The sequence below is a fragment of the Castanea sativa genome, chromosome 3 (assembly GCF_040712315.1).
Source record: "Castanea sativa cultivar Marrone di Chiusa Pesio chromosome 3, ASM4071231v1".
NCBI classification, from domain to species: domain Eukaryota; kingdom Viridiplantae; phylum Streptophyta; class Magnoliopsida; order Fagales; family Fagaceae; genus Castanea; species Castanea sativa.
Window position 1 is genome coordinate 24,570,559 of NC_134015.1, and position 15,829 is coordinate 24,586,387.

Genomic DNA, 15,829 nt, shown 5'->3' on the forward strand with positions numbered 1-15,829 from the left:
AATTAATATGTAGCATCCATGATTGTGATTTTCATGTTCGTGCTATTGGGATTTTTTTTAATTATTATTTAGGTAAAAATGCTAATTGCAATCTCTTAAGTTTTACCAAAATATATTTTATGCCTCTAACTTTACTTTTATCCAATTGAGTCCTCCAAATTTCAAGTTTTTTCATTAAAGACATCTCGTTCAATTTTCATTAAATGTTGCTCTTAAATGTACAATTTTTCTTCTTCTTTTTTTAATCAAAAAATCTAATTAATTATTGAAAAATGTTTTTCATAATGTTTTTTTAATTAATGGAAGTTGAAGGAGAGGCCGTAATTGAACAAATTTTAATTTAGAGAATTTAATTAAATGAAAATAAAGTTAGAGGATTGAAATAAATTGGGTTTGGCTTATCTTCATTACATTTTTAACTGGAATCTCCTTTTATTTTAATGAGAAATTATCACATCACCCACTAACTAAATAAAATGTGAAGAACCTTTTTGTAGTTGTACTCTGATTATATAATGTATTATAATTTCGGTTTAAAATACTATTATTACTATTTTCGTATGTGTTCTAATAAGTACTATTGTTTACTAAAAAAAAAATTAAAAGGTGAAGATTAAAACCTACTACCATTTGCCACTATGTATTTAAAATAAAAGGAGATCTACAATTAAAAAAGTACTAAAAATAAGTCAAACTCAAATAAATTTTGGTCAAACTTTGAAAATGTACTTTGCATTTTTGCCTATTATTTATTTATAAGATATTTTCCTTTCTTAGCCATGTATTATTATTATTATTTTATTTTTAGAAAGTGATATAAGAAATAATCTAGTCTTTCTTTTCAAAGAACAACAATAAATTGGGTTTGAGACAGAAGGAAAATTTCCATTAATGCTAAAGTCATCTAAACCTTCTTCTTCTGTTTATTTACTCTCAACTTAAAAATAAAAAAAACATAAATAACTCTTCTTATACATTAAAGATGAGATTCAAGAATTTTATTGTGAATCTATAATATATTATAATTATATAGTTGTTTTTTTCACTCATATAATTATCTAATTTAATTCATTAATCCGAATAATGAATATAAAGATGTGAATATCTATTCAATTCATTAAACCGGTTTAAAAATATAAAATCTAAAATCAGATTTGAAAATTCAAGCTAAACCCATCCATTTAATTTATTGTACTCTTTTATTAATATTTTTATTTTATTGTACTTAGGTAGACTTTACCTATCAATATCATTGCTCAATATTAAAATCTAAAATACTACATAATCACATTTAAACATTAATTTTGAATATTGTAAGCACTATATTTAATCAAAACATAACTTGACCATTTTTTTATTATAAACAATGCTTGACCAATGTTAATAATTCGATTTATATAAATTTTTATTGAACACTGTGTTTACAAAGTCCATAAAAAGGATATAATATACTAAACCAAAAAATAACATCCAAATTATCTATATATTAGAATCTAAGACAAAAAATGTTGTTTACATATACCCCTACGATGAGTTACTACTGTTTTTAATGAATTATTCAAGAGTTCAACCTAGAAGTTATTTAATCAAGATTCAAATTATAAGATTTTCATGGATGAACATATTCAAATCAATAAAAAAGCAGCACACTTACATAGAGACAATGATTTGTTCAATTAATGAAAACCCAAAACGGTTAAACACTCTAGCGACAAAGCCTAACTCAATTCTACTATTGATTGACGGTTGCTGCCGTACATACATTACTTGCATTACTTCCCGTGCATATAGTTAGACTAGGAACTCGACTCCTTACTTTTGGTAGCAACTGTAAACTCTTACCTTCTGCCTTCAATGTTACTTGTTGCTATAAGTCAAACTAAATCTTTTGGTCTCCCCTAGGCATGCATCTTAAAGATTTGATATGGTTTATATAGTGTCAAGTTCTTGATCACATGTATGGATAAAAAATAGAAGTATTTTCTTATGAAAGCTCTCTTTTGTACTCATGAGATGGAGTTAGGAAGAAATGGAAAATAAGATATGTTTAGCTCTAATATAGCCTCCTTTCTTACCTCTGAATGTCTTGCATATGGTGCTTTAGATAGGCATACAAGGTAGGGTCAAATCTGAGACCAAACCATTTTCTATTAAATATCAAATTTTTTCATGCAGCAATTTTGCTTGACCGAAGCTTATTCTTGCTCGAGCGAGAATATTCTCGGATTTAGCATAATTATGTCATCTTCAAATGACTCCATCTCACTTATTTCAAATCTAAATTAAGTCAAATTTATTTGTAATTGTTTTGAAATCTCAAATGTATATTTTCCAATGATGAGTTTTACTAAGAAATTTATTTTGGTGGAAAAAATAATATGGGCAAAGGAGTATTAACTCTTTATTTAGAGCATATAGAAACTTTGTTGTCATAGAATAATTTTTGATCTAGACTCAACCCACTTTTACAACGATAAAATACACTAATTATAAACTTGAAACGAGTTAACACTAAAAAAAAACCTAAGCTAACTCCATGGATAAGATAGAGTGAAAGAATATAATGGTGGGACAGATTTAAAGTAAATCTAAGATTTTCATAAACATTATTAGTATGGATCCGGTTAATGTGTACCCTAAGAGTACACGTTAACTCATTTATTTTTTGAAAATTTTTTTCGAAAATTGAAAAAGCTGTCAAAACTTTTTTAATTTTTGAAATTTTTTTTTTTCAAAATGATAAATTATTATGTGCCCTTAGGGCACACATTTGTAAAATTCTATTAATATTAAGAAATTTTAGGTAACTAACTTATTTAGTCACGTTTCAAGATGTGAAACACAAACTCATTCAAAACCCTACCAGGTTTAGTCATGCACGGGAAATATATATATATATATGAAGGATGTCTAATGTCCATTGGGTTTAGAACCCTGCAAAAAGACATTTGGAGTTTTTTAAAAAGTTCTTTCTAGTTGAACTACGTACGACGCCACGAAGTAGAAGACCTAATTTGGGAACAGTAGAAAACTCAATTTGGAAACAGTTTCAATGACAATGACGCCCCTTTTCAAATTTCAATATAGAGCTAAAAGAGAGGTAAAGGGGAGGTACAAATCTTAGGTACTTGAAAGGAGCTATTATCGAGGAGAACCATGAGAGGTTGCTTTCGGGACAAAAAAGAGGAAGCAGGAAAAAGCTTATTACTGACTCGCTAACGTTGGATATAATTTATTTAGTTAAAATTAAAAATATTTTGTTGAATATTATAAATAATGGTTGTGTTAACGGCACCGTAAAGTAAGGTGTCCGTTAACAACATATTTTAAGTAATTTTTTGTATAATTTTTTAACTTTTGACAGCTTTTTAGTTTTTGGTAATTTTTTTTATCTTTTTTAGCAATTTTTTTGTTAACAATTTTTTTTTTTCTCTTTTAAGTAAAACACAAAAAAAGAAATGTTAACCACACGGTGTTAGTTAACATTTCTCCATAAATAAAGTTAAAATGAGATTGAAATAGCACAGAGTTATAAATGGTACAAAAGCATCACAAAATGTATAAAAAGTAACAAAAATAAGGTAACTGGAAAAAAAGAAAAAAAAGACTATGTCAGCTTTTTACGTAAGCAACCTGATTCTCTTCCAAGCCAAGGGTTACTACTTACTACTTGCTATAAAATTAACCTCATTTAGGAAAGGGAGAAAGTGAGAAATAGAAAGGTGGATCAAAGACTTAGCCAAAAGAAAAAAGATGGAGGATCAGAGTGCAGAGAATGGTGGTATTAGGGTCCTAGAGAACACTGGTGTAGATCAAGAAGAAGATGGAGAGCTTTTTAAGAGGATGATCACAGGCCATCCCTTGTATGGGTTGTTGATTGAGACTCACTTGAAATGTTTGAAGGTATTTGTATCTCCAAATTCTTGCTTTCTTTTTCTTTTTCTTTTTTATAAGATTTTTAATTATTTATTGTCTGGATTCTCTCCATTTAGATTTTTTTTTTTTTAATGTAAGACTGTATAAATTATCATAAAATTTAAAATATTAAAACGTAAGTGGTAATTTGGAGGTTGTTTGGTAAGTTAATTTAAGTAATGTTGTTTAAATGTTTTTGAAATACGTATAAGTAAAAAAGTGTATTGAAATGTGTGTAATGTTATTTAAAATATATTGAAATGTGTTATAATTAATCTGCCAAACAGGCCGTTGTACACTTCAAAATTTATAAAATTTTCTCTAAGCTATGAAATAGACTAAATTTCCATAACTTGATACGAAGATCCATGTGTAATTAGGAGAAATGGTGGCCTATGGGGCCGTGACCAAGGTAATTGACAGGACAATCTGGAAAATCCTGTCTTCTATCTACCTAAACTGAAGTGGAAAGAGCCTCAAAATATGTCGCACTTGAGAGGAATATCCGAAAAGTACTTTCTTACCTATAGATTATAGACTACTTCCTACTTGGAGAAAGACTGGTCTCTAATAACTATAAAAAAAGAAAAAGAAAAAGGAAAAAATGAGGCACCATATATATCATTCATGGCCTAATGCCTAGATGCCAGTCATTTTTGTCCTTTCCTTCTCAATTATACACTAACTAATAATAATAATAATAATAATGTAAAGATTTAGACTCTTTAAACACAAGTTGTTTAACGTAGTTATTTAATCAAGTGAATACTTAGATAAATTAATTAGATCTAAGTTAACACAATCAAATCATATCATGTAAATAATACAGAAATATAAAGTACATAATGATATGGTAACCCAGGAAAATTTAACCAGTAAAAAATCTGAGAAGGATTTAACCTAACTATCTTCAAGGTAAAAAACAGATCCACTAAGAAAGAATTGAACTTTATACAATAAGACTTAGACCACTAACATTTTATTGCTATCTCGTGTAGAAAACTTACTATCACGACCACTTGACAACTCCGAGTCCACAGACTACTTCTTTCCTTGATCTGTTGCAACCACAAGTTCTCCTACTTGTGACTTTGAGACTCCACTCAAAGGTTTCAGATCTTCTTTAAGTTCTTTAAGCAGCAACTAAAATGATCATTAAGTTGTTGACATGAATCTTGATTTTGATAACCCTATGTGTGTGTATGAAGGTAAACACCTCTAGATCTCACAAAAGATTCAACACACAACACTTCAAAGACTTCTAAAACATAGCTAGAGTTTTTCCTGTTATATGTGAAGTAAACACTAAACCTACACATCAAACGGACTTTGGCTGAATTGGAAAATCTGTAGAAAAATAAATCTGCACGAAATTTGATCGATCGAGTCTAATTTTCGATCGATCAAGCCTTGCAGATTTTGTCTAATAATTTCTGCAATCACTCGATTCCAATTTTACAATTAAACACAATTTTACAATTAAACAAACTTTGAGCAAGCCTACACTTAAAGATTCAAGCATTTCATAATATAAATTTTTTAGATCTCAAGCTTAAAAGCTTGACCTGAGCTCGAGTTTGAATTCGATATTAAGCTTGAGCTTGGCTTGACTAATTAATCAAGTCAAGCCAAGTCAAGCTCAAACTTTTTCGCTTTCTTACAAGCTCAAACTCAAACATTATTTTTAGGCTTATCACAAGCTCAAGCCAAGCTTGAGTTTTTTTTTTTACTTTTCTTGACGAATCAAGCTTAAACATGCACTACTCAACAAAGTTTGACTCGTTTACAGCCCTAAAAATACTTGACCATTTATTGTCTCTCTTAACCTTTTTATTGGGTCTCATAAAAATAGTTTATTAGATTATCAAATGAACTTAGGTATGGCTTAAGATAATTTAGACATAAGCTTGCGTAAAAAATATTATGCGCTAACAATATATATATATATATATATATATATATATATATATATATATATATATATATATATATATGCGGTAATTTTTCGAAACATTATATTGATATTGATTTGTAAAAAAATATTTTATATCCCTCAGTAAAAAAACACCAAAGCAATTTCTGTTTGGTTAGAAATTAATATTTCTTATTTGTCTTATAAAAGTTATGACATGAAAAATACATTTCAAAGATAAATTTTTATATTTATTTGGACTATTTTAGTCTCTCTCTCTCTCTCTCTCTCTCTCTCTATATATATATATATATAAAATAATTATGACATCATCACGGTTCAACCTCAGTTCGCTCTTGATTCGATTTTAAAAACCTTGAACCTTTTTTTTTTTTACAATTTTTTAAATGGTCCGGATTTGAAAACCACACTAATGTCAAGTGGACCTCTTTATTTTTTGTTTTTTTTGTTTTTAAATGAATAATGCTAGGTGGCATTAGGTGATCAAATAGGAGATGTGGGTGAAACAAATGCAGTAGATGATCAGCAAGCCTATTCCAAGCTCAAGGGAGCAACCACTCCTACTTCACCGGACCTTGATCATTTCATGGTATGGCCCTTGTCTTCTCTCCAGTCAAATATTTCTCATCTTCTGACCCGAGATGGTATTTTATGATACAGTTATTAGACTACTCTATCATAGTATATGTGTAGATTTTCTGAGATCATCTTATAAGATTTTTCTTCCCATAAACATACCCGTATTTATATATGATAATGATGCCATTGTGAGCATCTAATGTGGTTTTCTTTAACCACGTTTTTTAGAGCATTATAATGGGGATAATACTTCAAAAATGTAGTATATATACTGTTGTTTACTAAAGTGTAAGAAAAAAATAAAAATAAAAAATCTATACAATCTTTCTTCTTTACTTTTTTTTTGTGGGGAGGGTGGGGGTTGAATTTCGCATAAAAATACCCATGCATGTAATGAAGGAGTTTTTCTTTGTAACAGAGATAAACAAAATAAAAATAAATAAATAAAAGGTGTAATAATGAGAACATTTTCAATGGACAGGAAGCGTACTGCATGGAACTAAGCAGGCTTAAAGAAGGCATGGAACAACCAATAAAGGAAGCGGCATCTTTCATCAATGCCATGAACATGGAACTCAAGGAGCTTAGTGGCCCAAATAATGCATACCCAGCCGATCTCCTATGCACTAAGAAATAAGATATAACCCAAAGGCCAAATTTGGTGGGCAATAATCAGTTGGCTATCTCCAAAGGACCGAATAATCAATATATATCTCCTACAAACAACTTATGTGGTTAGAGCTCTTGGTTTGGTAATTAGCTACCTTGTATTGTTGGTTGTTTTATAAAAGAACTTGTTAAATCCGTATGTTTTTGAATTAATATCTAGTTTAAGATCTTCTAGATTTCTCAAGTTACTCTATTACATAAAATTCTTTTAATTTCATCATCAACTTTTTGATAATAAATGATCTAGATTATGTCATGACATTGTTGAACTAACAAAACCCCTTAAAATAATTGAGTTTGGAATACAAACCAATTTTCAGGTTGCTCACAATAAGTTTACGCTATGCAAGACAAGACTTCCCACTAAAAGGATTGAGCTCGGTCATTGCTTAACATAATAGGACTTCAATGCACAATTCAATCGCGACTTAAGGAACAAAATAGATATTCTTATTGATAATATTAATATTACAGATGCAAAATCAATTGGATTATAGAAGTACAAAGCCTAAATTGATAAGCCTAGCTATTGATTAGATTACAAGAGTCTACTCCTAATTAAAATAGAGTTCACGCGAGGCGATGACGCACTTTAAAGCATGAAGATAACCGTTTAATTTATCGGGAATGTTTCTAGGTTGTTAGACGATGTGTGCTAGCCTTTTTTTTCCCCCTGTATGGTATGTGCTTGTGTGTCTTTGTTCAACTCCAAGGTGCGGTATTAACACTTGCATAACGAGCTGTTCCTGTGAGATTTTTGTGTGCTAGCCTTGAATGAAAAAACAATTCACTATTTATACTCTAACCCTTTACAGTTACTGCATTTGCCTGTTGCACATTTTTCCATGTTTACTGGTTAAGAAATATTCACTTGCATATTACTATTAATGCCCATGGGTTATTCATGTGCCTTCATTCAAGCGACTTTACGATCTCTCTATTCACTATTTATACTCTAACCCTTTACAGTTACTGCATATGCCAGTTGCACATTTTTACATGTTTACTAGTTAAGAAATATTCACTTGCATATAACTATTTTTGCCCATGGATTATTCATGTGCCTTCATTCAAGCCACTCTACGATCTCTCTATGCTCTAGACTAACAAATAATTGTGGGTTCCAATTAACTTAGCTGGTAAACTCTCTGATAGTTTGATAAGAGATCTGAGATTCAATCACCGCCTACATCAAAAACTGATTGGTGTCTTGGTCTGATAATAAAGAGCAACTCTTAAGAGCGGACGCCATAGGTTGAAACTCTATAAAAAAAAAAAATTGTCTTAATAAGTAATAATATGACTAAAAAATAATTGGCTTAATAACTAATAATATGATGCCACTTGTATTTTCTTAAACACTCCATTTTATTGGCAATTATCATTCAATTTAATAACACACACACACACACACACACACACACACACACACACACACATATATATATATATATATATATATATATATATAATAACTTGCAATAAACATGTGCCTTTATTTATTTTTATTTTTTGAGAAACAAACACACACAAAGGAGAGGAAAATGGGTTTTAACACAAAGGTACACCACAATAAGAAATGATTGAGCTTAATCACTGCTTAATTTAGTAGGACTTAATTGCACAATTCAACTACAAATTAAGGAACAAAATAGGTATTCTTATTGATAGTATAAAATATTACAGATACAAAGTCAACTGGATTATAGAAGTACAAAGCCTAAATTGATAAGCCTATTGATTAGATTACAAGAGTCTACTCGAGTTTATGTGAGGCGATAACGCACTTTAAAGCATGAAAGATATCCGCCCGATTGATCGGGAATGTCTCTGGGTTGTTAGATGATGTGTGCTTGCCTTGAATGAAAAAACAATTCACAATTTAGACTTTCACCCTTAACAGTTACTCTATGTACTTGTTGCAATAAGATAACCCATTTTTCCATGTTTGCCGGTCAAGAAATAACCGCTCTCATATCACTATTAATGCCCATAGGTTATTCACCTGCGTTCCTTTAAGTGACTTTGCGTTCTTTCTATGGCTTTAACTGATAATTGGCTTAATAACTAATAATATGATCACTTGTATTCTCTTAAAGGCTTCGTTTTATTGATAGTTATCGTTTAATAACATATTAAAGGTGTGTATAGTGTGTGTATATATATATTAAACTTCCTTTTTTTTTGAGTTTATATATATATATATATATATATATTAAACTTGATATCAACATGTGCCATCATTTATTATTTTGCGGTCCAAAAAATGAATTTTAAAAATAATTCATTTAAAAAGTATTGAGCTCGATCAATGCTTAGCTTAATAGGACTTAAATGCACAATTCAACCATGAATTAAGGAACAAAATAGATATTCTTATTAGTAATATTAAATATGATAGGTCAAGAATATATTGACCCCTTAAGTAAATTAACCAATTAATTAACCAAGTGAATTAATTAAATCAATTTAACATGCAGTACACGTATTAGGACAAACAAATCACCAAATAACTAAATGCAATGGGTTCCAGCTAACTTAACTGGTAAAGTCTCTGATAGTTGAATAAGAGATCTCAGGTTCAATCCTCGCTTACACCAAAAACTGATTAGTGTCTTGGTTGAAACTCTTTCAAAAAAAAAATAAAAAATAAAAAACTAAATGCAGCGGAAATTAAATTTGACACAAGTGATTTGTTTACGAATGGGGAAAAACACTAAGGCAAAACCCCACCAGGTGAATTTAAGGTCACCACTCCCGAGAATCCACTATTATCAAAACTAGCACACTCTCATAAAAAAAAAAAAAAATCAACTAGCACACAACACACAGTCATATTTATTAATTATTAGTTGCACTTGCACTAACACTAGCACACAGCACACTTGCACTACCCCGGCCCCATGCTCCCATCCAACCCCCAATTCAAAGCCAATCAGATAAAGCCAACACCAACACCAACACTGGATAAAGCCAAAAACAAGGTAAATATTAATAAAGAGAGACTAAGATGAAGAGATAGAGAGAGAGACTGAGATGAAGATGAAATACCTGTTGAGGGAGCAGGGGGCCTAAGGCTGAGGGGCGGCGCCGTCGGGCACAGTGGTGAGGCGAGGAAGACCGATCCGATCGGGCAGCACGTCGAGATGTAGCTTCCGTTTGAATGGGAGATCGAGTTTGAGGCTGGCCCGATTTGGCGATCCGCGATCTCCTTCTCTGTCTGACACGTCCGTTTCGTTGGTTGTTGTGTGACTTTCGTCTGTGAAGTGTTTGAGGCTTGATCTGATTTCAGTATAATAGGTTAGGTTTTTTTTTTTTTTTTTTTTTTTTTTTTTTTTTTTTATAAGAATCCATGGGCTACCATCTGTTGGGCTTGCTGTCCGTTATTCAAATTTTTAGTTTACTGGGTTTTAGTTCAATTTTTTTTTGGGTTTTTTTTTTTTTTTTTTTTTTTTTTTTTTTTTTTTTTCCGCTTGAAAGTAGAACAAATAAAATATATTTTTTTTGTTAGGGTGTTCCTAATTTTGATTGAGGGTGTTCCTAAATGTTTTTAAAGGATAAACAAATAAATTTTTTAAAATTATTATATAATTTTTTTTTTCCAGTTCAGGGTGTTCCTGGGAACACCCTAGGACCAAAGGGGGGGCGCCACTATTGTTACCATATATTTATTTGAAACCCATGGATATTGCCTTTATTAAAACTCATGGTAAATATTATTCACAAGAAACATTGGAGGTTACTATTTAAAAGCTCCAAAGAAAATACCATTCACAAAATAATCCGTGACAAAAATTATTAGAATCTATACAAATTGTTATTTAAATCCCATGGAAATTAATACCCAAAACCTATCATAAATATTTATTAAAACTTATGAATACATTTCATTTTTACCAACAACTAAAACTCATGTGAAATAAAAATCCATGGCAATATATGGTAGCTTTGTCCATTTTGTAGGGTTCACAATGAAAAAGCAAGAGGATAGGCCCAAGTGGAGAGAACCACCAAGTTAGAGGTCTATCAAAATACTCAGCCCTTAGGGCCAAGCCCAACATGAAATTTCAGCCAAAACAGCCTACTTGTGTAAATTGACCCAGCTGGAGAACTCCTTTTAGTTCTGTCTTCCGCTGGAGATCACCCCAAGAAGAAACCAAACTCTCAAACCAAATTAGGAGTTAGCCATCTGTCTCATCAGCCTCTCTGACACTCTTAATTTTGACGTGAACAGTACCAAAGGTTAGGCTAATACCTAAAAGCTAATGGGTAATAAACACCCTTCTTCTCTAAGTTTTGGTCACAACTCAAGAAAGCCATAACCAAGACTTCCAAGCTCATGAAATTCTCAACTAAATAGTTTATTTTATTACTAAAAATGTATGTAATTGATTTATGAACTAAGCCCATGAATCCTAAAAGGGGAAATATAGGGAAATGTGGTTTGGAGGGCATAAAAAGATCTCCAGTGGAGCTCCTTGAAGTAGGCTAAAAGCTTGACACTTGGCTTGAGGTGATAGCTTCTACTCCTTGAAGTTCAAATCTTAGTTGCAGCACCAAGATTCTACCTAAATGTTTGCCTTAATCCCACTGACTAAACACAACCTTAGAATTCTTAGCATTTAATGCAAGATTACCCAAATATTCATCCATATGTGATATTGCCCAAAGAAGCAAGACAGCCCAAAAGCAAATCACACCATTTTTGGCCAAATCCTAGGTTAGAAGCTCACACCATTTTGGGCCAAATCTCATGATGGATAGTTTGAAAATTCTCTTACTGATAAGATCCAACGTTTTTTACTTTTGCTAATTGCTCCCTGAGCTTCACTATAAAAGGAAAGCACCATCTACTCATCAAGAAAAAAAAAACCCTCTCAAAGTCTCCATCAATCTTACTATTTTCAACCCTTAATTCAGAAATAAGTTCTTTTTTAGTTCATAAATACCCATACCCATAAACTCACAAATATTCCTTCCCTTTTATAACAAAACCTAGCACCGTAAAGATCTCGTGATTAGCTACAATCGGTCTCTCTCCACCATGACCAAAAATAGCCAAGTACCTTTACCATTTTATTCCCACATCACCATATATTTGCTCACCCATTCATATAAGAGTAGTTTCCATCATTTACCATACATCCTTCCATTTATTCCATCATTGGCACAAGAAACTTGGATAATATTTGCTGCACTAAGTTGGGGGCCTTTCTCTCCCTTTATTCTATCATATTTTTTCATCTTTTATTTGTGATTATAAAGCCTTTAATCCTTTTTTATCGCTATTATAATGAAGGCCATAATGTCATGGATACAATAGGAGTTTTGCCTCATGTTGACTTAATAATAATGAGAAAAATATCTGATTTTTATCATGTAAACACATTAATTGACTAATTAGACATTACCGCTAGAGGTTTATCATATTCACTACTGGACCATTTTTCCTCTTGTGTAATTGTTATAACTAGCTGAGTTCCCGCACGATGTGCGGTGCATCTCATTATTAGTTTTCTCCAATATTTCAATAAGATTTAGTTTAATTGATTGGCATCTCAATTTCTAATAGAGAAATTCAGATTTAGATCCCTCACTCTCAACTATCGATGTATAAAATAAAATTTTCAATAACTTTCCTTGTAAAAAAAAGGTAATCTTTAGTTTTTTTTATAAACAAAATAGAAAGACACTAAGTATAGTGTAGTGATTTGATCATAGTATATATATATGTGTTTTTCAATTTAAAATTATGTGATATATTGGGTCATATAAATAGACATGGTTCATGCCTACAAAAAATGCAAATATCCTTCAATTATGTTTTTTACATTCTGGATTTTGTGTTAGTAAAGTTTTTTTTATTTTTCCCCTTTTTGTTGGACTTTATTTCAATAGTTGCAAAGACAACTAAAATTTTAGTAAGAATACCATATTTCAAATCAATTGTACCTCACATAAAAAAAATCAATGTTATCTTTCTAATTACATAGAATAATATTACAATGTCAGTTCCACACACACACATGTATATATATCACACGTCACTGAAAGGAATCAGGAAATTTAAAGAATTAAGATTAATTTCTAGTGAATTCACAAATATTTAATTTTTTATTTAAATTTTTGTGTCAATTTTTGTCAAAGCACTTTCTAAAAAAAAAAAATCAAATCAACTAAACATGAGAAATAATGTCATATTATAAATCTAATATTCTTATTCCAACTAAAAATTATTTCTTAAATAAAGTTTATAAAAATAATCTTATAAATTCATTTAAAATAAATAATTAATACACAACTATAGGTAATCTTATAAATGCAATCTCTTTGAAATAGAAGCCTAAATAAAAAGAATTTCAAGGACTGCGCCACTTGGTACTACCTCATGCTCTCCAACATAAGGTGTCTACTTTTATATATACTAGTGTTTAACCCGCGCAATGCGCGGGATCATTTTATGAATTAGAAAACAATCAACTTAGCATATTATACTTAATGTGATGATAAAATAGGGAAGGGGGTTGATGGTTAGTTGTTCAGATAATGATGTTAATGTGTAGGTGTTCTTCTAAAAGATAGACGTAACTTAGCATCAACAAATGTAATGGTTAGTTGTTCATTTTCGTGGTTTTTTTCTTTTTCTTTTTTTGCTGGTTCTTTCCTGAAAGTTTCACAAGTTTTAAAGTGTATTTTTGGGTTTTCCAAAAAAAAAAAAACTATTTTTAATAAAATAAAAAATAATTATAATAATGACCATGGGTGATTCATCAACTTTGGGCTTAATCAATTTATCCCAACAGGCCCAATCATAAATTCCATATTTTTGTTGCTAATATGCCAAATTTATAACACATTAGTGTCTAGATTGGCATAACAATCAAAATAGTTCATTTTGCAAACTTTAAAAATTACTATTACTGATAAAGCACTACTAATTAATACCACGTTTATAACCCTTCTTTCAACCTGGATTTTTGCCCAAAATATGGAGTTTGGTCCATTCATTCAACACACTATTATTTTAATCTTTTGAACCTGTGGAAAACTACAAAGTTGAAGTGCATGTAGAAGCATGAACACAATTTTCCGCAAGCCACATATATATGTATATACACACACACATACAAAATATCATATTCTCTCTACCAGTACCCACATTTACCATTCCACACCATCCAACTGATTAATTGCACATGTTAAAAACATGGTGAAAATAACACTAAGTTGAATATTCCATATGATCATTGACAGATAGATTTTAAAATGGTCTTTAACCATGATTAGATGTCCATATTTTATTGGTGCGGTAGAATTTTTAGTAAATTTTTAAGTATTATTTCATTCTCATAATGACTAATAAATTATCTATATATAAATCACTCCATAATAAAAAGAAGTATCTGTAAATCAATCAAATCTTTGATACCCCTTTGCAGCTTCAGCTTTGTGGTCATGCCACATTGGCTGCTGCACACACAATGTACAATACACTTTCAGATTTCAAAACCTACAATTTCAATTACTCTTCAAAAACAGCAGAACAGGTAGGATGGAAAACAGGAACTGAAAATTAAATTGAATTTTGTAGTTGCTATTTTTCATTCTGATCTTAGCGTGCTAGCTGCTGCTTCATTTCAAATAGTGCGAACGCTTTCTCTTTCTTAGCGCTCCACCCCCCCTTGAATAGTAAGCGGTAAGTCATTGGTTCAAATCCAATAATAGGTAAAACTGGCTGAAACTCCTATTTTTGTTAGCATGACAGCAAGTACAGAAACTAATGTTTAATACCTTGCAGTTCAGAAACAGCACACATCAAACTTATTTTCAATCAGTATTCCCGAAAATTTTGAAGCTGGAAAGAGAACTAACAGAAGTATATGAGCTTGTATAAAAATCATTAGTAATAAGTAGGACAAAGCAAGAGAGATGAAGTCAGACCAAATCAACCATTTGTTCGACAGGTAAACCCTTTTCTAGTATTACATTAATACATATCAATGCCCAACCTGCTCAGAAGAGTCAGACTGAAGGGCCAGAAGTAAACAATGTTCCTTCTCAGAAGACTAATGTTATTGCTTCACAACCAATTGATAAGCCTATTCCAACAAGTGTTCCAGGGCATCTTACAAACAATTACTTTCGGGCAGATGGGAAGAATTATGGCAACTTTATCACGGTATGATCCTAATGAAGCATGTAGAGATTATTTAGATTATATACAATAGTCATTTTTCCTAGATTTCTACTTTGTCTTAGTGTTTTTCCTAAATCCATAGGTCCTTTGGATTGTTTTGGGTACTCAAGTCTTGGGACTGATATATTTAGAGAAAAGAAACATATTATAAATCAGAATCCTTCTTTACATTTGTTATCCAAGATAAAGTAAATCCACAAAATCTAAAAAGTATCAAAGCGGGGGTGACTGAAGTATGTTGGAGTATAAAAACAATTCAAAAAGAAAACAACCAAGGTTAGCCTAAACTCATATCTGAAAAAAAAATTACCAAAAAAAAAAAAAGAGAGAAGAAGAAGAAGAAGAAAGAAAAAGAAAAAATGAACTCCTAGAAGATTCATCCAATCGTAAATATAATTGAGAAGTGATTTTAAAGGAATTGCATAGACGAAGGTATAAAGATCTCCTTTGTTCTATTTGCCTACTCTAATTACCTTGTGGGGCTTTGATAGTTTAGGTGGGTTCTTACTGAGAGAATGTGTATACCTCTGCTTCTG

At 30.9% G+C, this 15,829-nt stretch overlaps 1 protein-coding gene across 1 annotated transcript; it reads left to right on the plus strand.

The window, feature by feature from the left end:
* The first annotated feature begins 3,737 nt into the window (after window positions 1-3,737).
* LOC142627602 (homeobox protein knotted-1-like 1) lies at window positions 3,738-7,122 on the plus strand. Its single transcript, XM_075801477.1, has 3 exons — window positions 3,738-3,903; window positions 6,318-6,437; window positions 6,909-7,122. The coding sequence occupies exons 1-3, from the start codon at window positions 3,754-3,756 to the stop codon at window positions 7,062-7,064; spliced, it is 426 nt and encodes a 141-aa protein (XP_075657592.1). The 5' UTR covers window positions 3,738-3,753; the 3' UTR covers window positions 7,065-7,122.
* Window positions 7,123-15,829: the final 8,707 nt, after the last annotated feature.